General features: G+C 36.2%; 1 protein-coding gene across 16 annotated transcripts in view; it reads right to left on the reverse strand.

Moving 5' to 3' along the window:
• Window positions 1–5325: 5325 nt before the first annotated feature.
• BBX (BBX high mobility group box domain containing) overlaps window positions 5326–27151 on the reverse strand; it is a 351434-nt gene continuing 329608 nt past the window's right edge. For 13 of the 16 annotated variants that reach the window (XM_072614108.1, XM_072614095.1, XM_072614109.1 and 10 more), the window contains 4 exons: window positions 26527–26616; window positions 16044–16241; window positions 13280–13472; window positions 5326–5880 (listed from right to left, as the gene is read on the reverse strand). In XM_072614108.1, coding sequence (XP_072470209.1) covers window positions 5793–5880; window positions 13280–13472; window positions 16044–16241; window positions 26527–26616 — 569 coding nt within the window. In that variant the 3' untranslated portion in view covers window positions 5326–5792. The remainder of the gene's footprint in view (window positions 5881–13279; window positions 13473–16043; window positions 16242–26526; window positions 26617–27151) is intronic. The other 3 variants (XM_072614107.1, XM_072614111.1, XM_072614110.1) reach the window with 3 other exon arrangements.

Raw genomic sequence — 27151 nt, forward strand, 5'->3', positions numbered from 1 at the left:
GTAGCTGATAATGTAAGCGTAAAGAAATCTATTTGAATTGTTTTCTTTAAAATATTTAAAATTTTTATTAAATATTTTTATTCAGTTTCAAGATCACAGTTATAGTAGTTTAGCATGTTATACACATGACTTGACATGTGCACCTTTTAGAAATATCAAATTAGGTATAAGATTTTGAAGAAAAATTATATAAATGTGTATATTGACTTTTACTACACACACATCTAAGAAAGCAATAATTCTGTTGTACCATTAATGAAAATCATTTATTACATGGTATGTTTACATCAAATCTAAAGAGAACCAAGCCAATTTCTGAAAGCAAAAAAAAACCAAAAAACTGATTCTGTCATGCTGAAACTGTCAAAAGACTTAAGACCTGGTGGTCAGATGAAGCTGTGCCTAGTATGTGACGTCTAATTGATTCAAACCTATAATCAAAGTTCAGAATCAGGTTGTGTAAAATCTCAAGTTATTATTGTTGCAGTTTCCTACATTTAAATTTCTGCAAGTAAGAAGACTTGTTAAATGCTACTGAAATGTGAAATCTCACTGAGCTCTCCAGTCAACACCATTATATCCACAGTTCAGTAGTTTCCAGAGCCAGGGTCCAGCACTAACATGAGTATGTCTGTGAGGGGGGAATGTCTGTCACCCTCTTGTGGGCCATAAGGTAGGATTAGTGTGTTATTTTGTAAAATACATTGACTTATGGTTATGAGGTTATGAGGTAAGATTTGCATTTCAAGGGGAAAAGGTGATGACTTAGGTACTTGGTACCAAGTGACATACTTTGGACCAAGAAGTCTTTGGAAGAATTTAGCAATGTTCATATGCCCATTAGTACTATCATACAGCCCAATTTGGGATTAAGATAAATTCTGACCACTGACTGGAAGAAAAAAGGAAGAGTCAAAAAATTTAAAGTGTAGGATTAGCCTTTTTGAAATTGTTACAGTTTCTACAATACCAAATGCTGTTTGGCCAAGAGGAATCCTTATTTGGATATGTAAAGGAAAAAGGAGAAGGAAATGATGGAAGAGATGGTGAGAGAGAAAAACAAAAATTACTTCTCTCTTGCAATTGAATTTGATTCATCTACTTGCAGCTTCTTTATCTGAAATGTCTTGAAATATGTAGAAGATACCGTCTCCCATGCAAAGGGCAAGCATGATGACTTGATGTACAGTGTGACAACATTAACAGTGCCTTTAAGACTAAAGCAAAGCAGTCCATTCAATAATCTACCACACACATCTGACAACAGATGAACTGACCAACTGCTTCTTCTCAATGAAGTCCGGTGTTAGTCTAACTCAGGATATTAAAAATATCTAAAGCCCAAACCAAAACAAATAAACAAAATGATTCTTTGGGAATGTTCATATCGAGAAAGAGCAACCCCTGAAGAACGTTAGTTTTCAAAGGGCGCCAGGCAATCTCTCTCAGAGCTAATTAAGAGCTCCATTTTAGATTCTGTCAAGCAGCCAACAAGAAGACTTCATACATCAAATGAAACAGCAGTAACTACCAGGCTACCACTGCCCATTTTCAGCAATACACTGTCCTCTCTGAAGGAGATGGTTACTGGAATTTTAAACACTGCAGGTGTGAACATGGCACTGAGGGCAAAAAGCAAAAAGATGGCGTGGCTTTTGAGACAGATAGGAAGTAATGAAACTAAAGCCGAGGTAGCCTATCAAAATTGGTCTTACAATGACCACTCCATGTAGATAGAGTGCAATCAAATATTAACCCACATTGGTGTCATATAAACCCTGTCTTCCCTTTGCAAGTGGGGAAAATGGACCTTGTATATTTTCCCCAAAATAAAATGGTAGTCCTCTTTCTTAGTACATAGGCCTGCCTCAAACCCACAGATTCCATAATTCCACATATTTAAGACGCATACAGTAGTTGAATTGGCAAGCAAATGCCTCACATTAATACCGAACTTATAACAGATGCACTTCCATTCTACTCCTTTCCCCATAGACAAACATGGTATTCTTCATTCAGTTTCTTGCTTGCAATTGTTTCTGGTGCAGTTTATAACTCTTTTGAGATTTTTCATGGGTGCAAAATTTCAATACAATGGACCAAAGATTGGAGAGTGCAAAATAAGTTTATGCTACTCAAGGAAGGTACTATTTTCCTGAACAAGGAAGAGGAAGAGGTGATCAGAAAAGTTTGTTTCCTGATATCAGATCAGCTCATACACTTCTTTTCATTAGAAATATGAAGTTTCTCATCAATTTTAAAAGTATGAATTGGAACTATGAATTGATGATTTGGGACTTTATAACTAATTGAATTATTTCAGCATGACTTTGGGACATGGCATTAGCTGAAAAACTCATCCAGTCTCATTAAATAAAGACACTCCATTTCTGAAGTTATAGCACATTCATGAGAATAAAGACTGTCACAGGATTACAACAGCATGATTTAACCTTAAGAAGGTTTTTAATGAATTAACAGTTTTGGTCTCAAATCTAGAAAATAACCTAATTTGGGGATCGGAACCTGTATCTCAAAATGTTTCTATGGAACATTTTTTTTTCTTTTTCTTAACCTCATATACAGTACTCAAACAATTAAAACTTAAAAGATGCCTTACAGTAATTTTTCACGCAGCTTCTTGTAGGTGTAGCTTCAGCTACTATAATACACTTTACATACTTCAAAATTACATTGGAAATACCCAGAATAACTAAATAAATAAAAGCCAAAGAAAACTGGAACAGTACTACGTCTCCCTTTGAGACGAAACCCCCATATCCAGCATCACAGAGAAGGGCTAGGACAATTTTTTCAAAAGATTTATATACAGGTTTGAATCCAGAAATTAAGGTTAAATGCATAAATATTGATAATTTCAACTCAATTCAGAATGGTTTCAGAAAGATATGATACAACATATTTAGAATAAAAACAAAGCAGAAGAGCATCATATTTTGGTTTGCTTGAGATATACATAAGGTGCAACATTTTTTTCTCAAGGAGGCTTGTGGGACAGTGTTTGCTGGCATACTAAAGTATACATCGTAGCAATAAGACTTTACAAAAAAAGAGGAAAGGATGCTATTAAAATAACTGGAAGAAAAGAAAACATTAAATGTTGGTCTGAAATATTTGTGCTAACAAACTGTGTTACCTGAAAAATATCAACACCCCTCTGTAGCAGATTCAGGGCATGAGCAGTTCTAGCTATCGAAATCAAGACTTCACTCAGAGAAACAACAAGGCAAGGGCCTAGAGAACTATAAAGCTTTGCAGGATTTCTGCTGCTCTCAGTGCCTAACTGCTTAAAAATTAAGCATTTCTACAAAAAAAGGTTTTATAAGTCTCTGAAAACAGTCATATCCAGTAAGTTCTCCCCACCCACCCTGCCCCATCTAAGGGAAAAGCCACTGAGGTTTAGGAAAAAGCTGATCAAGTAAGATATTAATTCACATAGAAAAAAGTAATTCTTTTGTTTCTTTTTGTTTTTTGTTTTTTTTTTCTAAAAAAGGTCCCATTAATATACAGCAATCTCTTAAGGAACACTAGTGAAATGTAATTGGAGGAAGATTGGAGAAGGCTCTGGCAAAAATAGACCTATTCTAACGTGTTCTATAGAATAACAAGTTAGTACCATTGTCAAGGTGCATGGTCCGCACCATACAATTTTTGGGTTTTTAGCTAATCTTAATTTCTAAATCACTGCTAGCAAGTGGTCCAAAAACTCCAACAGCCACCACACTGGGACCCAGCAATTTTCAAACATTCACTTTTTAAAATTTAGAAAACATTAATAAAACAGGTTCATAGTAAAAACCTAAGGTACGATGTATTTGTTGGGACTCTTTACTAGGTTTAGTGCTACCTGATTGGGGTTAAGCTTTCACCTTGGATTAACCTTTTTTCTATTCCTTCTTCCTCCAAATCCACAAAGAGCATACATTTTTGAGGACGTTGTTCCAAATGCCTTTCCTCTTCACTGCTCTTTAGCAGCCGTTTTTCAAAAACAAGATCTCCATTTTTTCATTCCTGTGTAGTATGTTGTACATATTTTCCAGCACCGAAACTGAAATCATATCTACAACCATGAAAAGCTAAACCTAGTCTGTATTAAGAGTTACTTTTTTTTTTTGTATGGCTATTACATCAAATTACAATTACAAAAAATCATCATTATCAATTCAGTCAAGTATAAATAAGAAGGCCTGATAAAACCATGTAAACTCTCATCATTTAGAGACCTAATTCAAGAGCTTCAAACTCGACCTAACACTATCAAAATTCAGCCAGTATGAAGACCAATAAAAAAAAAATTATTGCTGGAGTCTGATAATTAAAATTTGGTATTTTTCTTTTTTCTTTTCTTTTTTTTTGTGCTATGATGCAAGAGTAGGGAAATACTTTGTGCTATGGAACAAATACCCTGTAGAATTTGTAGCCTCAGACTAATTTTGATTTATCACTTTGCATCTGTTGCTAGGAAACAAGTCACTGTGAAAATCAGGTGGTTAAGTCAATATGTTGAATGTTCTAAGCCAGCTGATCCACTTGGCATTGGCCTATCTATGGTTTAATGTTCAAAAGCAACAAAACACAAAAAGAAATGGAAACTGGCAGGTGGATCTAGATTTGATAGTCCCACTCGGGTCAAGCACACTTATCATCATTTACTCACATACCTCTTAACCAACACAAACTCTAAATGGCTCTAAAAAAAACCTGCAGTGCCAATTTAGGCTGTGCATAGCAATCGCAACCCAGTCCAGTGTGTCTGTGAGAGATAGAAAAGGTATGTGTTTCAGAGTCCACACGAATTTAATGTCTTCAATGTTTTCAGAATAGTGAAGTAATTCTAAGGTCACTTCTGAACAATTTTTCTGGTTTTTTTGTTTGTTTGTTTGTTTCATTTTGTTTGTTTGCATCAATGTTCCACTGGTCACTTAGACCCCTATGTAAAAAATAAAAGAATCCTCAAGGCATGACACCATCAGTAATCTGCAGGACTCTTCCTCCATCTGGGTAAATATATATACCACAACTTACCCTATGCAAATTCCCCTTGATCATTCAAGCCTAAGAAAAGACTCAGCCTATAAATAGTCAGACATTTTTTTTTGTCTTTTTGCCAGCAAACTACCACTCTGGTGGCAAATATAAAAGTGCAGAATGTATGGACCACGTGGCTGAGCATACACCGCTAACAATGGTACGTCTGCCCATGCTGTTTGGGGTTCTCTGGAACAGGTTTTTTAATTTATTCTACAATATAAATGTAGGCATAACCTATTATATAAACCATCTTAGAACTTAAATCTTCATGTACAAAAATGACTAGGAATATCTAATAATAACTAGTGCAGTGCGTCAGTTTGTTTTTTTGTTGTTTTTTGTTTTTTGTATTTTTTTAAAGAATAACTAGGTATTATACGAAACTAGTTTCACACTCTGGTTGGTAGAAGAGACGCTGGATGAGCTACAGTAAAGGCAGCCACTTCCAAGTAACCACCTATTTACCATTAAAAGCCTTCAATAGAAAGCAAAGCTCCAGGATCATTCTCATTCTGTTCATTATCAGACAAATAACACCCCCCTCAAAGATTCTGGGTTCCAATAGGACGACCTGGCCCAAGTTGCTAACTTCTGGCTTCAAGTGAAATCTGGGCCGTGCAGGGCACCAATCACATGTTCGCATTCTATATTTTTCCATCCTATGGACTGACTAGCTTCCCTTGGTAAAGACAAGGCTAGGATATTAGGTAAAGCACAATGTTTTACAATAAAGGGGAGCTTCACTGGTCAGCGCAGGAAATAAGTACAGGAGCCTGTGGCATTTCTTTTGGCTGTCCATCGTGGGCAAGGGGAGCTGCCCGCTGACTTCTGTAAAATGAGAACAAGAAAAAAGAAGAAATGAATGATTCTTAGAACCTTTCCAGTTCCAAGATCCTATGATTCAGGGACAGTTCTTGGAGACTAGAACAAAAGCTTTTCAGTATCTTGCTGAACAGCTGCTGCTATTTTGGTGAGTTGCTTAGTTAAAACCATTGTCATTTTAAATTGTCTCTCACTTTCAAAGGATTTTTTAAAACTCTTTATTTCCTCACCATATCTGTTCTTACCCTGATTCTCCATGAGATGGAATCTGACCCCAAATTATTCTCCTCATTTTAAAGACGGGAAAATTTAGGGCACCTGGAGAGTCAAAGTCTCACCTAAAGTGAGAACTGGTCAAAGGAAATGGAGCCAGACAGACTCTTGACTGCTAGACAAGAGATGTAGATACTGGACTATATTGATTCTTGGAGTTCTGAGACCTTCAGGACTACAATATTCTACTCCTCAGTACCAATTTAGGTTGTGCATAGAAATCCCAATCCAGTCAAGTGTATCTGTGAGATGTTACACTTAAAGGTAGTATCTTAACTTAGTATTTATCAAAGAAGCACACAGAAAAAGCTGCTATGCAATAATTAATTTTCAAAAGTGGATTTAAGATTAGTGTCAAAAAAATTAGATTTGAATCATAGCACTGAGGCTTACCAGCTATGGCAGCTAATTTCAACCGCCTGGGCCTCAGTTTCCTCATTTGTAAAATGAGGTAGCTGGATTAGAAAATTCCTAAGGGTCCTTCTACTCTACATCCTAAATCAAAGACAATTCTTAAAACCTATTAAAAAGATTATGGAAACTAGAAAGAGGAGGAAAGGAGGTGGATATTAACATCACATTTCTATTATGAACAATCATTATCAATCATTCTCTTAGGGCCACAATTAGCAAGCAGTCCACTGAGTCTATGAGAGCTCTGGTCAAAACTGGTTAAAAATTTCTTGAAATTTTTAGTCATTAGATGGAAATTTACACAGTGTACAGCTGATTTTCCATTTATCATTTGTATAATTAAAGAAGGGGAAAAGAAAACCCCTTTGATGAAGAGTTGACAAAACAAATCATCAAAATGTTAACAATTCCTGTTGAGTTTTTCATTCAGAAATGATGGAATTTGGGACCTTCTGGATATTTAAAAGAAGCACACAGTGCAAAGAATGTGCCTGCTTCTCTATCCTGAATAACATCTCCTAAGTCTTGGTCTGAATCCAGTTATGTGAAATAATACTCATGTTTTTATTGGTTTAACCTTTCATACTCATCACGTTTTCATCCAAAGGATTGCAGCTGCTATCCAAAGGATGAAATCAGCTAAGGCATATAACAATTCACATTTGTTTTATTATTAGGATTTTACTAGGGTTTCGTGTGTGTGTGTGTGTGTGTGTGTGTGTATTGGACTAAAAGGATACATGGTATATATGACAAAGTTTTTGGTTTCCTGAACTCTAGAGAAGCTCATTAAACCAGTTTAAGAATTCTGGATTTAAACGCACACACTCTATAAAAATGTGTAAGAACCCAACTTCTGCCTTAATCTGTTTAATAAAGTGTACATGCTTTAGTGCAGTCTGCTACATCTGTTCAACTATGCGTTATGAAAAAACATAATTCTAATGGGAAAGGGAAACCAAGATGGCTTTTACTTATTTCTAATTTAATGTTCTACATAAATTCATTCTCCTTGATGTATCAAAGAAGAAATGAGAAAAAATAACATGAACAAACATTGAGGAGGAACATAATGAAGGAAAAATAAGTGAAAAAGGAAAAGATGATAAATTGTGGAACAGGCTTTTGTTGGAAAAGCTTGATAGTTTCTGAATCAAGATGAACGTGCCTCATTTGCACTGAGTTCAGGGTTAAGCAGGAAAGGGGAAAGAGAAAAGGATAAGTAAAGGAATGGAAAAGACAGCCAAGGTTCTACATGGCTTCTTACAAACTAATTCATACTTTATTCCCTCCATGGATAAAGCTGCTTTCTCATGCTAGATTCCTATATCTATACTAAAGGATGGGGGGTGGGGAGGGGGAAAGAACATTTTTCCCCCTTTAACTTTGCATAATGATTAACCAGTGCTTTGTTTACCATGAACACAATGAATCTTAATCAATGTTCATTAAGTGATATTCCATACTCCCACACTGTCATCCCATAAAATAATGTTATACCCGTAAGCCAAGGAACAGTGATGGAACTGTTTTCAAAGAAAAGGGCCACATGATGGTGATTCAGTTTTCCACAGTTTGATTTCTCTTAGGTAAGTCACAAATCATGTGATACTGATGATGAATTTAAGTAACATAATTTGGAAAAAATTAGACCTTTACTCATGCTTTTTTCCCCTTCCTATTTCTGTGTGAATTCTAAATGCCTTCAAATTCTATTCAAGATATTGCTTTTTTTTTTGAAGGCTTCCCTATATCTGCTCTAGTATGCCTAAATTTAACTTTTTTCTCAACTCTAATATTACTGAATTTTAAAATTTTCATTCTACCAAGGACTTAAAGAATTTTGTTGTTATTGTTTATAATAAGTCAAACATGGATATATTATGTATAAATATATAACATGAACAATTATTATTTACTATTCATTTGCCAATTCATCAATTATCTTTTTACGTGTATATGTTTTGCCTCCCCAATTGGATTATAAGCTTCTTTACAGGCAGAAATCCTGTGCTTATGTAATCTAGTGGATTTGTAATTGCATTGATGCATATATTTCCTTTAATCAGGTAGAGTGAAAGCCATCCTTTCATTGACATTCTCCCATATGTTCAACTTAAAGGGATTACACAATGTGCTGAAGGCCTTCCTTGAATTTTCCCAACGTTACGAGAATACCAATTCAGCACAAGGGTGCTCCTGCCTGTGCTCTTGCTACATTACCAACCATTTTCCTTTGGGCTTATATATTTCTTCAATAGATCTTTTACTGTTTTTTTCTTCATAATTCCTTGTTTACAATGTGTTACAGCCTGCATAGCTTCACTACACATTCTCTGTTGCTCATTAGGTGATACCCAATTTCAATTCTTTGGCAATATTACTGTTCCATGACTCCCAACCATAAAATATCATTGGAAGAAAACTGGTATTTTAAGGATGGTCTTTTCCCATCTTTATTTTCTTCAGTACTATTTCTACTTCCTTTTAAAATATGTTAGGGACTGTAATATTAAACCTGAAATGTAGAGTGTTCATGATGGTCACAGAATTCACTGTAAACATCTTTACAGATTTTCTCTCTTCTTTATTTCCTTGTCTCCCTTTCTGCTTTATCCTTAAAGGACCCCAGGATGATACTGCCTAGATGCCAGAACTTAGCATAGTATCTGGCACATAGTAGGTACTTAATAAATATTGACTGATCTGATCTCTTATTGAGCTCTTTCAAATGTTTTTTTCAAAAATTTTTCCTCCATTGCTGCTTACTTTTTATAAGATACCACGACTCATAAGTTAGAATAAAATCCAAACTTCTCTGTTCGGCATTTAAAGCCTTTCACAATCTGGCATCGGCCTAACTTTCCAAGCTGATTACACATTACTCCCCCTCACACACTCTGTTTTCTAGCCAAAATGGCCTCCTTGCTGTTCTTCTATCTCTGTCTTTGCACAGGCAAAGACATCTGCTATGGCTAAAATGCTTTCCCTCCTCATTTCTAGCTCCCTTCAAGGCTCTATTGAATGACTTTTCTTTTGAGAAACCTTTCTTGACTCACTCATGCATTGGTACCTTCTTCCTCTGAGGATCACTTTTTATTTGTTTTGTATACATCCTGCTTTTGCTTATCCATGAACATTCTGCCCCTCTCTGCTCAGTAGTATGTAAGGTCCTTGAGAGTAAGAGCTGTTTTGTTCTGTGTCTGTATCCTTAGTGGCTAGAACACTACATCATACATAAATAACAGGCTCTCAATAAATGCCTGACCAATCTGGCATCTTTCTCTGTATGATTTTAGAAAAAAGTATTTATTTATTATAAGCTAATGTTACCCTTGGCTGCCACGGTTCTCCACTTGGCAATTAAGTCATATATTTGCTGACTCAGGTAATTCTTTTGGGTTACTGATTGGGGTAACTAACTTATAGTGGTTAAATCTCTGGAGAAAATCATTATATTTGGTGTTGATGTCCTTTCGTTCATCAATTTCCCATTTTTCAGTATGAATAACTTGCTTTAATAGGTCAGATTGGAATTGATTTAATTGTCCTTTTTTCTACTTTTATTCTTTTTTTATAGCTTTGCATTCATTTGATCTTTGTGTCTGTGCACAGACAGTTGATTAATGAACTACCCTCATAGTAAAAGTAAGCCATTTTTTCCTGCAAAATATAATCAATCTAATTTTTTTTGTGTGCTTTTATTCAATATTTACCATGCCCAGTGCCTTTGGATTCTTTTCTTAAAGTGAGTATTCATGATATGTGAGAGACTTATGGGTAATCTAAATATGTTTGTTTTTTAAAATTTCTTACTGCTGTACAGCATTTTCCACTGTCCTCATCTACACTCACTTTTGCATTTAAGTCATTGAGCTTCAAATTATAAAACTGATTTAATTTGAAGGTTCTTATTGCTTTTAGTAAAATTGCTTTATGTCTTCATCTTCTGGAACAGATGTTCCCACATAAACTCTTGTGATTTCCTTAGTGGTCTTTTTGTAAATCTTGATCCTGATCCTGTAGTGTGAAATCACCAAATCATCTATGAAATGACTTTCTTTGTTGTCTTTGGACACACAATAAAACTATTTCTGCTAATGTCTTTATTTTCATTTCCAAGAAGAACCAGTGAACAATCTATCCTTCTATTTAGCTTTAACTTCCTCTTGTCTTGTGATTTAAGATGGATGTAATTCAGTTTTTCAGAAGCATATCCACTAATTGGTCATTGGATAAGTACCTCAAATTTAGAGTACTAATAGCTATGTTAATGTTTACAGATGGCCTAAAAACTATGTGATTCTTTAATGGCATTGGGGGGATAGGGAGAGCATTCAGTCACTTTCATTGCAGAAGCTAAAGATCTCATACCTGCAAAGGTATGAGATTTATTTTGGATTTTTTAATGGGTTGTCATACCCAAATAGTTTATCCCCAGGTATCTAGTCTATTGACAATGAGCCTCTCTATACTTAAAAGAGGTGAGGATGGTTCTCAGAAACCAGACCCAATCTGTTCATAGGACCACAGTAACAGCTCTTCCAGGATGTCAGTTGCCGCTACCTCCATATCACAATGATACATACAAACAGGACTTATTTTAATTGTTCCATTTTCTAAAACTTGTTTTAAGCCTCTGAGTGCTTGGGATGGTGTTTTGACAATTGCAAATATTGATTGGACAATAGCTAAAAAATATCTCTCAGAGTTTGTTTACTAAAAGGAATTTATAGCTTCACTTGTGCAAATTATAAGATATTTGGTGTTTGAAAAATTGTGATAACCTAAAACCTGAGGAGAAAACACACTGTTGTTGAGTCGTTTCAGTCATGTCCAATTCTCAGTGATCTCATATGGGATTTTCTTAGGAAAAAACTGGAGTGGCTTGCTATTTGCTTCTCCAGCTCATTTATAGATGAGGAAACTGAGGCAAACAGGGTGAAGTGACTTGCCAAAGTCACACAGCTAGTCTGCGGCTGGACTTGAACTTATGAACATGAAACTTCCTGTCTCCAGGCCCAGTGCTCTGTCTGTTGTGCCACATAGCTTATCCTATTGTATAATTTGAAGTAACTGAAAGTAATCTGATTTTGCAATTTGAAGACCTGCCAACAACTTTCTGTATGACCTCAGACAAATCACCTTACTTTTCTGGGACTCAGTTTCCACATCTATAAAACAAGCTAGTTAGGGACTGCGTAATTCTAAATTCTATGAGCTATTTATGACATAAGTATAGATACTATAATATGTTAACTGAGAAGAAAGAAATTCTATATTCTCGTTTAATTTCAGTTTGTCCTAAATGCTGACAACATCAGATAGCAGAAGACTTATCCCACTTTTAAGGGAAAAAAATTAGAATTTACAAAAGACATCTATTTATTTACAAAATGTCTACTCACTTTGCAAAAGGCCTCACCACTGGATTTCTTTAAAAGGAAGCTCTCTAGATGCACTTAAAATGATACTTTGTTATTTGAAAAGTGATTTAAAATTTCCAGAGGTCCTGTGTGCCCAGAGCTCTGAGCTGTATCTAGTAGGTGCTTTTTAAATGCTGAGCAAAGCCGAATGAATCTTTTATTTCATGTGATATTCACAACAACAAAGATGAAGAAACTGAAGTAATGAATAATTAAACTAATACATATGTTAAATTAGTGGCACATGAAATAAAACATGGGTTCCCTGACTCTTGGGTCAGTATTTTTTTCTCAAACTACATTCTCTCCTTATAATTTATTTTGCAGTGTGAAGTTCACTTGTAGAACAAAGAAATAATAGTAATATACTAATGTTATATATATTATGTATTATAAAATTACGCATAATATATAATAATATTATTGTACTGTATGCATATGCAAGCTAATTAGTGACCTGGAAAAACGTAGAAGAGGACGTTAGCTGGGCAAGTACACTAGTACCAATATATTATATATAATATCACATATAATATGATATAGTCATAATATAACATATAAAGCGATATATTGTATAATATAGCTTATTACATATTATAATAGTGTGTGATGTAATATCACACAAGGCAGTATATCTAATGTAATATATATTTATGTAACACACACAACATCATATATTGAATATAATACATAACGTGCTTGTTTATCTTATAATATACAATAATTATATATTAAGTGTAATACTCATTTATATCTTATACACATTAACAGTATATAATGGATAACTAGTTGAGAAGAGAGAAATAAAGCCTCTATTCTAGTTTTAATTTCAGTTTGTCCTGAATGCTAAGATATCAGGCCTTAATTATATATTTAACATATAATGACATGTAACATTATATCTACTATATTACATGTTTTATATATTATATTACGATATATTATTCATTATATATGACTGCCATTATTATAATATATGACTTCAATATATAACAATAAAATCTGGTGTAATATAACAATATATATAATATACTAATGACAGGATACCCGCTTGGCTAATTCCCTCTTCTCTATGTTTTTCCATGTAACTAATTAGCTTGTATAGGCATATAATATGCTAGACACAGAATCAAATTTTTTTTTTATTTTAAAATTTAAGCTCCAGGCCATGAAAAAATGTACCTCAGACCATAGAGGAGAGACTTGTCTAGCCTTGGAGGCTGCCTTCTTTGGATCCATTCTGCCAAAGAAGGGGGTGGGCATCCAAGAAGGAGGCTTCCCACCCAGCTCACCTGTGTACATTCTCCATTGCTGCTACCTCAGCCAGGGCAGCCAGGCTGAAGAACGCAGACACAGCTGGCATGTCTGGTGTGATACTACGAATCTCCTCTGCTTCGATGTTTTGTGAGCATTCCTCATTGCAATCTGTGTCTGTAGCTGATGCTTTAGGGAGACTACCCTGCAGTTGTTCCTTGGGCTTGTCATCTGTAACAAAAGGAAAATTTATCAAAAGAGGATTTAGCCCTACCAGCTTGTAGACAAAAGGCAGAGAACATTCCACAGTACTCACTGTTTAAGAAGGTAACATTCCTTCCCAATTCCCCTTGATATATACTGAGAATATAATGGCTTATACAGATTCTCTTTTTGCAGAGCAACAAGGCTCCTTTATTAAGCCCAGTTATTCCCATGGGCAGCATTATTCTCAGAAGCAGAGCTGAAAAGAGTTTAATCAGAAGCCAAGTTGAAAAGAGTTTAAGAGATTGATCCAAGGCCACAGAATGGGTCAGGATTGGATTAGAGGAAGGAAAGAAACCTGAGTTAAAATACAGCTTGAGGAAACTTCTGTGGAGGGGCATTTAGATACCCAGAGAATACAAATGCCTTTGATGTAATCTGGATGTTAAGTCTGCAGTGGTTAGGAGTGATTGTATCCTCCCTGAATTGCTTTTAATTAATTAAATTGATCACTGTATTTATTCATTCCAATACTCTGTGTTCTTTCTCTTACTTTTGCAGATCTTATGCTTTTTTGCCTACTGGCATCATTTCTGAGTGAAAGGAAAGGGTTTCTGGTTATGCAGTGTGTAGGAGATCAGGTACAACCTAGTAAGAGTTGATGAACCAACTTCCCCAAGAAATAGAATTATGGGAATGGAAATACTGCATATACTACCAGGCAAGGTTGGTGTGCTAGTTTGTTTCAAGAACTGCCTTTTTTCCTTTTAAAGTTTTGTTACAAGAGATGACTTGAGAGGGAAGGGGGAGAAACAAATTTGAAAGCAAGAGTGGTATAATATCAAAAAATCAATAAAAATAAGACAAAAAAGACCTGGTTGAAAGGCAACTCAAATAACTCTACTGGAAAAATGAATATTTTCTTCATTCTACCATGTTGTCTTTGTAGAAGAGGTATTTTTATCTTAGTTTTAACGGCAATTTTAAAATAAAGGAGAAAATAGTAATGGCCTTAAAATGTCTAGTATTAGAACATAAAAATTCCATGATGTCTTGCTGCATTAAAAATGGAAGAATCATCTAAAGACTTTCTGTTTTAAAAAGTGAAAGTAAATCTCTACCATGTCCTGTAATGTGAAGAGCTCTGAATGAAAGAAAACCCAGCATATTACATGTATAATATATAAGGAAAAGTCATTGAGATTCCTCATTTTGCTATCCTTTAACAGATAACACTAGTTCAAAACTAATTAAATAAACTCTTTGCTTCTCTTAATGGTTAATTTTACTCAAATGATGGTGCATTTAAATGTTATCCATAGGAAGAGTGTTTAAAATATCTTGACTCCTGAAAACACTATTGAGACACTCTGTTGGGTGCTGAAAAGCCACAAAACTACAGTTAAAAGAAATAATGTTAGGTAGTTGGGAATCCCATTTCTGAAACTGTTATAGCCAGTTTCTTAAAGACCATGCCTTAAACCCAATTCACTCTGGCTCCCATCAATTGGACAATAGGTCCCTGCCCAAGCACCACTTAATGGCCAGTTTGGGGCCCTCCTGGCTAAGAGTGAATGTAAATGGTAACTGTTTCTTCTTTTGGCCAGCAACCCTGAGGGTCTCCCCCCCCCCACCCCCGTTTGAGGTTTTTTTCCTTAAAGGGGTCTCTCCTAGACTCACTTCTTACACAGGCCTATTCACTGAATGGGTATTGCATCCCTCAAAGTGAGAGAACTCAGAAAGACCTCAGTTAAAAAGGCCAAGGTCTCTCACTGCATCATGGGCCATCTCCAATTGTCCTGGTAAACATCTGGCCACTGCACCCAGATGGCTCTGGAGGAGAAAGAGAGACTGGTGACTGCACAGCTCTCCCTCACTCAAATCCAATTCAATTGCAAGTCATATCATCTTCCTGATGTCACAGTCCTCTTTGAGAACAAAGGACAAACCTGGAGAATTCCTGGTAAGGGATGGGCTGGAACTTCTTTACGGTTTTGGATGAGAATAAGAAGGAAAAGCCATGCTTTTCCAAGACAGTTTGGTTCTAGCAGTAGAAAAGTCTGAGGACTAGAAAATCTGACTTGCAATAAAGTGGTAGGCCATCAGATAAACCCATGTTCAACGTTCAAGTGCTTTTTAATTTTAACATATAAAAAAATTAAATCAGTTAGCTTGGCTTTGTGCACCCTGGGTGGAAGAAAGAAAAAGCGAATAGGACTAAACAGTCCTGTAAGTCTCAGAGAACTCCAGACATTCTCTCTTGTGAAAGAGCTGTTTTTGTAATCCATAGGATAACAAATAAATTTAGAGATTTGACTAGAATCAGTTCCTAAAGAACTGTACAGAAACAAATTTTGCTCTTAGACTTATAGAAGCCTTATGCAATCTCTTCAAGTGGCTTGATATAAAATATATTCTACTTTCAAACACATAATCCTGATTCATTTTTAAAACCCCAATCTAGAACTGATTTAGAGTCACTCCCTCAAGGATCCTATTAAATCTGGTAGATTTTTCCACAACAATTATTGACTTCCATTCTATGATCAAGGGCTACCTCACGGTCCCCTTTGTCCTTATAAATCTCATTCTCCTTACCCAAATTACCTCCTGCTGGTGACACCCGGCCATCTGCTGTCCTGACAAGATGTGTGATCTTCGTTTTCCTCGCTTTCCTTTTTTGGCTGCCAACCAAAGGCTCTTGCGTTGTTGTTGGCTCTGGAGTGTTTGGAACCGATGGGGCATCTTTAGTCTTTCGGGGAGGCTCAGTGGTGTTTTTGTCTTCTGAAAGTATGGCTGAAACAAGCCAACGAGAAAGAGTTGCAAGTTAAAACATAGGGCACAAACACAGCAGACTACAGAAACTTATTCATGTTCTGGCCTATGAACAAGTTTAGAGAGCATCATGAGAGGTGAAAGGGCAGGGACGGGACAATCTGTAAGTATCCTGCACACACAGAAAATACACTTCTCCCCTGCAGGTAGAGAAAAGGAAAGGAGGACTCAGGGCATTATTTGCAAAATGTTTAGGATTTTCTGGTTAGCGGGAAAGGGCAGATTGAGTAAATTTCACTCTCTTTCTCCTCAGCACATGCAGATTGAGGTATTCCTTAAACTAGAGGAGTTTGTTAACGTGTGTGATTCCATTACTTCTTAGAAGGAAATGCATGTGTTAGACCTCAAGTGACTTTTCCTTTCTTGTCCTTAGGTATGTAATTATACTTGTATAACCTACGTATAAGTTCATATATGTTCATAGAACTGGAAAGGGTCTGAGAGTACAACCTCTTTTTTTCAGATGAGGAAACCAAGGCATAGAGAGGTTAAAGGACCTGGTCAAGGTTACACAAGGCAAGCTGTTATGAAGAAAGCTAATTACAAACTGACAAGTGTTTTTATCATTTCAAGCTATAATTATCCTATTTTACTAATGTTTTCTATTCAGAAAGGAAGGGCATTCATAAAACCTGAGCAGGGACCTTATATTCTCTCACTTTCAGCTGAACTCAGTAAGATAAAGTGATTTTACTGGGAAATATCAGAAGAATCTAGTTCACAGACTTCCATTTTCACCCAAAAGGGAACCACTTAACAGTGTATCCATGATGTTATAGTAACACGACCATGGCAAGGATTTTCTCCCTAATTTGGAAGGCAGAATACGAGTTTGTTTTCTCTAACAAAGTCATTTAATGACATTTTTCAAACATGACAGTATGCAGATCTGAGTTAATTACCTATTAATAATGGTATCAGGGGCACTTAGGTTCAAATCCTCCCCACACACAAACAAGCTGTGTAGACAAGTCACTTAATTCTCAGTGGCCCAGGCAACTCTTCCAAAACTATGGGGAAAAAAAGCCTAGTCCCTGATTTGCATCTATCTATATGTGATTTCTACACTGAAGCTTTCCTCAAACAATTAAATCACAGAACTGGACCACTTATTCTACCCCCCAAATTAAAAAAAAACAACATTTTTGCATTTGGCTTACATTTAGTCAGAGTTAATATTTACTGTCGCACCTTTTTTGGGTAGGGAGGGCAAGGGAAGAGGAGCTGAGACTAAGTGAAGAGAAGTGGCCAGAAAATATATTTTTGGCGAATATGGGGGCATTATAGCTCAGTTTTCCCAAAGGCATCTTCATTTTCACTGTCAAAAACTCAATGCTGGTCATAGAGATAATTCTTTGTGGAAAGAGCAGGGGCTGGATTAGGTAACTTAAAATGATGATTTTAAAAGATGTGTTTTGATATTTCATGGAAATAAAACCTGAAGATAACTGAAGGTGCTATTGAAGGGAGTATGCAGGGGTAGATAGAGGAGGAGTACAGAGACACTGTGGAAGAAAGGAGAAACAGAAAAAGTGAAGAGCAAGACAGGAGTAGGGTAAAAGTAACTGTGTGTGTGTGTGTGTGTGTGTGTGTGTGTGTGTGTGTGTGTGTGTGTGTACAAGTATTCACATGGGTCAGACTTCTTTTTCAATTTTTTATTCTAATTCTCCCAAGAGTTATTTTATAAGTCTGTCCCTGGGGGAGGAGTATTATGAATTCACAAGGCCTTTAAGCTGAAAGTTAAAGCATTTCAACCCTGAAAGACTTAGAAAGCTAAAATAATTTGCATGTACTCCAACAGAAAAGATCCTTAGCAGAAATCACTCCATGATTTGAAGGTTGGCCTCTTGCCTAGATGTAGAGTAATGAGGAAATACAGTAAAAGTCCTGCTCCTAAACAAATTCTTTGGCAATGCTTTGAAACACTCTTGTCAAGAAAGGCAACAAAATTGGAAAGGGGAAAAACGGGTTCCTTTCAAGTTAAAGGGTTGGGCTCAAGCCAAACAAAGCTCTCTTAACAATATGAGATGTTTGTTTCCTGACTGGGCCAGTTATTTGAGCTTATAAAACTCAGAGTTCCATGTCTGGGCTATCTTTGAGCAATATTTCGGTATGCTTCAAGATTTAAGAAAACAATTTGGAAGAAGCAGAAATGTAATAAGAAACTGCTAAAAAAAAAGGAGAGGTCCATTTTAGATGGGAATACATGAAAAAGAAAAATAATCACTAGGTTAATGTTGGAAAGTCAAGGTTTTATATAAATCTGAAGGAATTTTAATCAATATTTACCAAAAAGATTTAGTACTGGTTACTTTATACATTACACTTTATACATTCCTTCCTTCCCAGAGTTCCCAATCTCCTAGTTCCTAATTAATTGTCTCTGCTAATGATAACAAGGGTAAAATAGGATGGGGGATGAGGAGGAGAGGATTGCAACTAATTCTTCAATATATTCTAGACAGAAGGGTCTTCAAAAGCAGCTTCAATTCTTCCTACCCTCACAGATTGAGATAAATGAAGATAAACTCCAGGCAGGTTAAAGAAAACCTTCTTAGGTAGCAAAAGAAGAGGTAGCTGTGCTGGAAAAAAGACATGTAGATTTTTTTTTCTCTCAATATTTTCACAGACCTGAAACTGAGGTGCATGATCACTTTTGGCCAGAAACCAGGTTTGAAGAGAAAAGTCAGGCCTCCAGTTTGCTCTGTGGTTTTGAACTATTTCACCAGTAGGTGGTCAGCCTGGAATTGGTGGGCAATTAGCGATGACAAAGTCTTGAATCTGCCACTGACCTAGATGGAAACCTTCATTATGGTTCTGCTGGTGTGAAATCTAATTTATCCCAAGATAGGGGATATCTTAAAGGCAAGTATGGCATAATACATAGAGGGACAGTCTCAAAGTCAGAAAGATCTTGGGTTCAAGTCCATTCTGACTCAAATTGGCTGCATAACTCTGGGAGAGTCACAACCTCTAAGTTCATGAGGAAACTCTCTAAGACTATAAAGCTGCAGTGCATGGAGTGCTGGGCCTGAAGCCAGGAATTCCTGAGTTCAAATCTGTCCTCAGATGATGCTTACTAGCTGTGTGACCTCAGCAAGCCACTTATTCTCTGTCTCAATTGTAAAATAGGGATAATAATAGCACCTACCTCACAGGGTTGTTCTGAGGATTAAATGAGATAATATTTATAAAGCTCTTAGCACAGTGTAAGCTCTTAATACTTTTTTTCCTTACTTGCCAATCATGGTTATTTTTGATGTGTTCTGACACTAGGCAGTGGGCAAATCTCACAGGCACTGGGTGAAACCAAGGGAAGGCGCTGGTCACTGGTATACACCATATATACCTGGAAGCTAGCCATCAAGACTGTCTTTGGGTTACAAGACCAAGTGGGCAGCCACAACTCAGAAAACACTTAGGTGATTAAGTGAAAGTTTCAATGGACCAAGAACCAGGCAAACAATTAGGAAATGGAATACAAAGGAACCAGAGATCAAAAAATGTCAAAGGAGAAATAAGAAATGTAGTTAAGAGAACAGAAATAAGGTACCAGCAATGACAAAGTCTTGAATCTGCCATTGATCTAGATGGAAACCTCCAATACGGTTCTGCTGGTGTGAAATCTAATTTATCCCAAGATAGGGGATATCTTGAAGGCAAGTATGGCATAATAGATAGAGGGGCAGTCTCAAAGTCAGAAAGATCTTGCGTTCAAGTCCATTCTGACTCAAATTGGCCGCATAATCATGGGCAAGTCACAACCTCTATGTTCATGAGGAAACTCTCTAAGACTATAAAGCTGCAGAGGACATATTCTGTGTTGGTAAAGAGAGCTTCCTTACTGCGGTCCTAAAGCCAATGAAAACATGCTTAAAAGGGTAACCTGGTTTTAAAACAACAGTCACAACTGGAGGATGACATCCAATACATTCAGTAGATTCCCTACTGAAAATTTATGGGTAGACATGATCAACAATTACATAGGATGAGAAAATATGGATGGGCTGGAATCTGTTTTGCTGGAGTAACAACATCAGGGAGATTACATATTAAACACTTAGCAGCTGTGTGACCCTGGGCAAGTCATTTAACACTGTTTGCCTCAGTTTCCTCATCTGTAAAAATAAGCTGGAGAAGGAAATGGCAAATCTCTCCAGTATCTCTGCCAAGAAACCCCAAATAGGGTCAGAAAGGGTCTGACATGCCTGAAAGGACTAAATAACAATAACAAAGCAAAGGTGTCAAATTCAAGGTCACTTACTGTGCAAAATTCTCCAGTGCAGAACCAACCAGATTAAAATGTAATTGATAAGCATCCAACAAAATAAATAAAAATGTAATACGATATGATGATGATGATGCTCTGTGGTTTTCTTATGTCAATAATGTGACCCTACAGGGATCCATTTCTAGTTAAGTTTTACACTACTGCCTTAAAGGCTGATGGCCCTTTGGTGGATCTTGTTAATGATTTGAGAAGGTTAACTAGGCTGAAGTGGAGATCATGGAATGAGGGGAGATTGAAAATAAACACTAATTCTTTGTTGCTTATAATTCTGACCTCACAATTGGCCCAGTCTCACTTTAAAACTCAGCTCTGGAAAATGGTCTTTGGTGTGATCTTAGCCAGTAGAGCAGAGAGGAGACAAAGAGTGAAAGAAAGAACTTCTACAAGATTTTAGGACTTAAAGAGTTGGGAAGGGTCCTCAGAGCTCATGTTGATCAACTACCTCATTTTATACATGAGGACAATGAGGGTCAGTAAAGTGAAGGGACTAATCCAAGGTCACCTAAATCCTAAGTGATTCAGACCCAGGTTCTTTCCCAATTTTTATATACCACATATTTTAGGAAGCATAGGCAGATCTGAATCAAGATATAAAAGAGAATGCAAAAACTTTGCTTGGCAAAAAATCAAGAAATGGTGGGAACCCTAAAATAAAGAGCTGTTTAAAGAGGCAAATATATTTCAAAACAGAATACAAAGACATCAAAACAGCTGTACAGAAATGAAACAATAAACCTCATTATTTTATAATTGTTGGTCAGAGAAGAAAAGGGGGGAAAAACCACTAGATCTTTTCTTTTCCTTTTGAGGTAAATAAATGATTGTGGTAGTGGGGAATAGAGTGCAAATTACCCAGCTACAAAGAATAATTGCTAACCTCCATATAGTATTTATCATGTACCAACACTATGCTCTTATGTACTAGACACTTTACAATTATTACATCTCATTTGATTCTCACAGCAACCTTGGGAGATGTTACTATTATCCTCATTTTACGCATGAGCAAACTAAGGTAAATAAGTGAATTAAGTGAACTGTGTAGGGTCAAACAGCTAGTAATTTGAGGCCAGATTTGAACTCAGGTCTTCCTGGTTCCAGGCTCAGTACTCTGAGTGCAACACCTGGCTACCATATACTCTCAGCTTTCCTTTTGATCGTTAAGAAATTATAGAAAATTACCCAGTATTAAGGAATAAATCCAGAGACATTGGGATTTAATAAAATGAATCCACAGTTAACAAGTGCACAGAGAAAAATCAAAACAAAAAAAAAATCTAGCCCTTTAATCAACATTAAAAAACATAGCAAGCAGAATACCTTGCTACCCAAGCTTTGTTCCCCAGAGGAGGGGACTATGGGGTTTCTAAGAACCCCTCAGTCTCTAGAGTGCTCCAGAGTTGTGAATTCACATTGCAAACAGGGAATCAAACTCACACTGAAATTATGACCAAATCTGAAATCTTACAGCCTTAGGTTAGTCTCATAAGAGTTGAAACAGTAGTCAGGTATTTGATGGAACATGAAAAATAAATCAATGAAACTAATCTAACTCATCCTGGGAGGCATTAAAAATCACCCAGCAAGCTCAATCAAAATGGAGGGCAATAATCAAATGGCTTGGGTGCTACTGATTCTTTTTAGGAATGGAAATGAAAACCCCTGGCACTTTTTAATTTTCATTGAGTTAAATGACGGAATCTAGGGGAAAAAAAAAGATTAGCTAAATTGAGATGCTACAACCACAAACAAGGCTGAGCTTCATTTTTTTGGTAAAGAAATTTAATTATAACTAAAGCAAAAAAGGAGGGCAATATTGCAGTGTGGAGAGAACGTCCCCCCCTCCGCTCTCCAACCCTCAGCATCAGGAACTATTGTGCTTAATTCTAGACTCCCCAACAAGGTTAGCAGTGTTGACCCTGGGCAACTTCCCAATGTCCCTGGCAACTCTTTAATATCATAATGCAAAACAGTACAGGGAATCTCCGCACAGGGAGTTCCTAGACTTGTTTTTCATAATAAATGTTTTTCCCTCGATGGTCTTTCAACAACAAAAATAGTTGTGAACCCCCTGAGTAACTTATTATACTTCTCATAACATTCTGTAATTATTTACTGTTAAAGGCACCATTAAAGTACTTTCAGTGTGAACCTCTTGGACTACTACATAGCAATGACTTCTCTCATGAGGGAAATCATAGTCTGGCCAAACACAAACAGATCAAACAAATAAAGAGTTAGGAACTATGGGTGAACTCCAGAAATGGAGGCTGTAGAAACCACTGGCTTTTCAGTCAAAGCAAGGAACATAAATAAAGTAATACTAGGCTCTTCAAAATTCATACTTCTACTACTTTAAGTTTCTCCTTAAAGCCAGTCCTAAGACATTTTATTTATAAATGTATGCATGCCGCGAATGCATCCTAATCTAACTTAGATTTAGGAGAGCATGATAGGAGCTGAAAAATGTCTAAGAATGTTAAGCTTAACTTTTAAAATTTCAAATGTATTACCAAGTGTTAAGGTTACTTTGAGGGAGGGGGAAAAACTTGGATAGCAATCTGAATGACACACAGGAGAGGCATAAAAGAAACTCAATGAAATTTCTATTACTCACTATCATAGGATCATAGAAACAGATTTTGGGTTGAAAAGGGACCTTGAAGGCCAGATAGAACAGCCCCCTCATTTTATCTATAAGGAAGCCGAGATCAAGATAAATTGAAGGAATTTGCCCAAATTCACAATGGACCTAACTGGAAAAGCTGGGATTTAAACTCAGACTCTCAGACTTCCAAATCCAACTCTCTTTCCACTTTAACATATTGTCCTTGCATGGATAACCAAAAGCCTCAGTTAAACCAATATTATTTTAAGCAACAGTTTTAAATTTCTTCCACCAGACAGCTAAGACTAGGATGACTAATAAATTGTATTGAGACAGATTTTGAATTTCACCTTCTAAATTCCCATAAGGTCTCCAGGAGAGTTTCTAAGAAGCAGTAAAATGACCAGACAGTAGAAAAGGGTCTAAGTAATCCACAAATTGTGTACTTAACCTCCTAAGTAAACTAATGGTGGATGTAGTCTGAAAAATTACAGTTCCATTTAAAGCTGCTTGTAATTTTTTTCGGTTGAATCAGGAATGAATCAAAAACATTTACTTTTCTTTGCATTGTTCTATACAAATTAATAAGGCCAAGGGAGGTGTACCTGCTCAAGGTCACATGACATTAGAGTAAAAGTCTAGAAACCAGGTTTTCTGACCCTCTGTTTAGTGCTCCTTCTATATATGTAACTATACATATCATCATAAATGCTATTTATATGAGATGGCTATTTTCCAAGTAAAATAATGACAAAAAGACATGAGCCTTCTTTCCTACATGACGAAAACAAATGGCACGTATTTTTACCACTAACTGAAACAAAAATACTTTTTTAAATAAATTTTAGGCCAATTTATACATTACTATTTTCTTTGTTGAATAAAAGAGCAAAGACAACACAAAATGGTGAAAAAGAATTGGACTGCGAGAAGAACTATATTTTGGTTCTGGCTCAACCACTGGTTGAGCAGTCTGACACCAGCAAGTCACTCTCTGAGCCTTAGTTTCTTTTCTGTAGAATGGGGGACTACATATGAACTCAAGTTTCTTTTTAGTTCTGTTCTATACAGAATTCTACGTAGCAGCAAAAGGGAGCATCTTGAACAACCTTAGAAAATTATACTGGTTCAGAGGTTTGGGACTTGGATATTAGAGTTGTTTTAAATATAATAGTGTGATTAAATTTTTTAAAAAAGTGAAATGCGGTCCATGGACCTGCTAATTACATTTCCTTATATCACTAAAAGCACAGTGTAAGCTTCATGATCTAGGAAGTAACAAGCACTGGGAGTTGGCTAGGAAAAGGCTACAAGTCTCCAAGTTTATCAACTCCTGTCAATATCTCATAATCACACACACACACACACACACACACACACACACACACAAACATTTTACCTCTATGCTATTCCATCTTGGAATCTCATTTTTCATCAATGCAGAAATTATTACAGTCTACTCCTGCTAAAAATAATTAAACTAAACATCATAACTAGCCTTCTTTCCCATGGGAGGTTGGTTTTTCCTTTCAAAATTATACACAGAAACCAGTTTTAGAAAATGAACTCAGGACTAATGCTGGCTGCAAGACCATGCAACATGGATCAATTATATTCTAACCATATCCACATCCACTGGAATATGGAAATGTGCACTTCCTTTTTCAATTTCAGTAAGCTGAATGGTGTCAAAGGTAAGTTATTTATTTGACCATTTGTTGATCTTTTCTAAAAATAATTTTAAAAAGGGGAAAAGAAAGTAAAGCTTTAGCCTCAGTATCCATGTATAATTTTTTTTAACTAAGCTACAGAAATGCTCTCATAAAAATGAATTTCATTTCAATGACTGAATTATCAAAATAGCATTCACCAACTAAGAAAACAAAGTAATAATGGAAATAGATTCAGAATAATGTCAAATCAATTTCCTTAATTATAAGTTATGTGGTTAGGTTAAGGTCATGTTAGCAATTTGGTCAAGGAAACATAAAGATCAGTTCAGAGGGAAACAAAATCTACTGAAACACTGAATATCACATTTTTCTACTTGAAGAAAATAGCTTATTAGGGGACAAATAAAATGAAGCAAAGTTAGCTATATGTATATACAAATACCTACATGCATGAACTATATAGAGGTACATACACAACAAGGTCATTCAGAGTAAAGCAACACAGAACATTAAGCCACAGAAGTATACAGCAAATACACAGCTGAGCATGTTCACAATAAACCATGGCAAAAGTATGTGTAGGGAGATGGCAGAGCATGATGAGAAGGAAGGACACACAATGTACAATTTTCAGTTTATGGGACAATATATATATGGGTTAGGTGAAAGGTTCAAAGTAGAATTTAAGACAAGCTGCATAGCACAGTGGGGAAAGCACTGGCTTCGAGTCCTGGTTTCCTCCCACCAGTTCACTCACTACCATTTTGCTGGTCATGTAAACACAGGCAAATCCCATCACATCTCCAAGCCTCAGTTTACTTCATCTTTAATTTAGGATGATAAAGGTATTTCACTACCTTCCTCACATGAGGAAGGTACCACATAAATTGTAAAGCATAATGAAAGAGTAACTTAGTATTATTGCAATTGAAAGAAACAAGATTTAAAGAAAATAAGATTTAATTTTAAAAGAAATTAATCTTAAGATGGACCAGAAATAATTCAGGAACCCAGTAAGCTGACAGAAATGAGGCCAGTGCTTTAAAGAGAGAAAACAGTCTATAGTAGCATTCTAGGAGACTTAACAAAATCTGAAGGAATTGGAAAGGGAAAGTTGATCTATGATGAACCATGGAGATAAGTAAAGAAAAGAACTGAAGTAAAAAATAAAGGACAATGAGAAAGGAGCACCTCCTTACCTTCCCCCTCACCCCACCCACAAGGACACTGTAAGACACTTTTACATGAATATCACTTGTGACAACTGACAAAAGTTGGGAAAATGAAGTCAAGGAAAAGAAATGATAAAGACATGGATGAAAGCTTGAGAAGCTTTTTTAATTTAAAAAAAAATGACAATGTGATAATAGATGAAGTGAAAATCTGGGAGATGCAAACGAGATTTCAGAATCCATAGCCCACCTCCCCACCACCCAAAAAAGTAAAGACAAGGTAGGATTCAAGTCTTAGGTGGCTGGGATTTTGGTGAAGGAGATCCTTCTAACCAGTCAACCTTAGACCTTGGAGAATGTGTTTACTATGGCTGAGCCAGGAGCTGATGAAGATGAAGCAAGCAGAAAAGGAAGGAAAAGGGAGGGGACTGTCTGCAGAGAAGAATGTATTCAGATAGAAGGTGTCCAAGAAACCTTAATGGAGGATGGAATTCACCAGTACCTTTTTCCGGAACATTAGGCTTCTCCTTTTTGTGCTTATATTTGCTGACAATTTTGTGGAATAGGTTCTTTTTCTGAGACTGGAATGAACCTACAGACAATATTAATATAAATACATTTTTAATGAGCAATCTTTTGTAAAACAGAGAAGTATTTTGTGATCTCAAATGATCACCCCAACCCCCCCACCCAAATGAGCCCAATGAGACATCCTCTAATGGAAGAACAGATAACAAACCTTTCCCTTTCTGGACACAGAAAGGATGAATACTAGGAAAACCATTAAACTATTAAAACTGGTAGGAAACTGGGAAGAGACTTTCTTTAAGACTAATACTGACTGGGCTTCCCCAAGCAGAAACCACACAGGATGTAGGAAGTAGAATTACATCCCATAGCTTTTAAGAAAGCAACACAGGGGCTTTACCCTATAGTCTGAACAAAGATTCTGCTCGTAAGAACAAATAAAACATCACAAAGGAAAGAACAGTGTGAGGGGAATCTTTCCTGGCTTGTGGAGGAATTATACTAAGATGACTTTTGGCTTTTCACAGAGAGCAAGTTATCTTTTAAAGACATCTACTGACCTCATAATAACTGACAACTTTTCTTTTAAGTTGCACTGG

Source organism: Notamacropus eugenii, chromosome 5 (genome assembly GCF_028372415.1).
Source record: "Notamacropus eugenii isolate mMacEug1 chromosome 5, mMacEug1.pri_v2, whole genome shotgun sequence".
In the NCBI taxonomy this organism is placed as follows: domain Eukaryota; kingdom Metazoa; phylum Chordata; class Mammalia; order Diprotodontia; family Macropodidae; genus Notamacropus; species Notamacropus eugenii.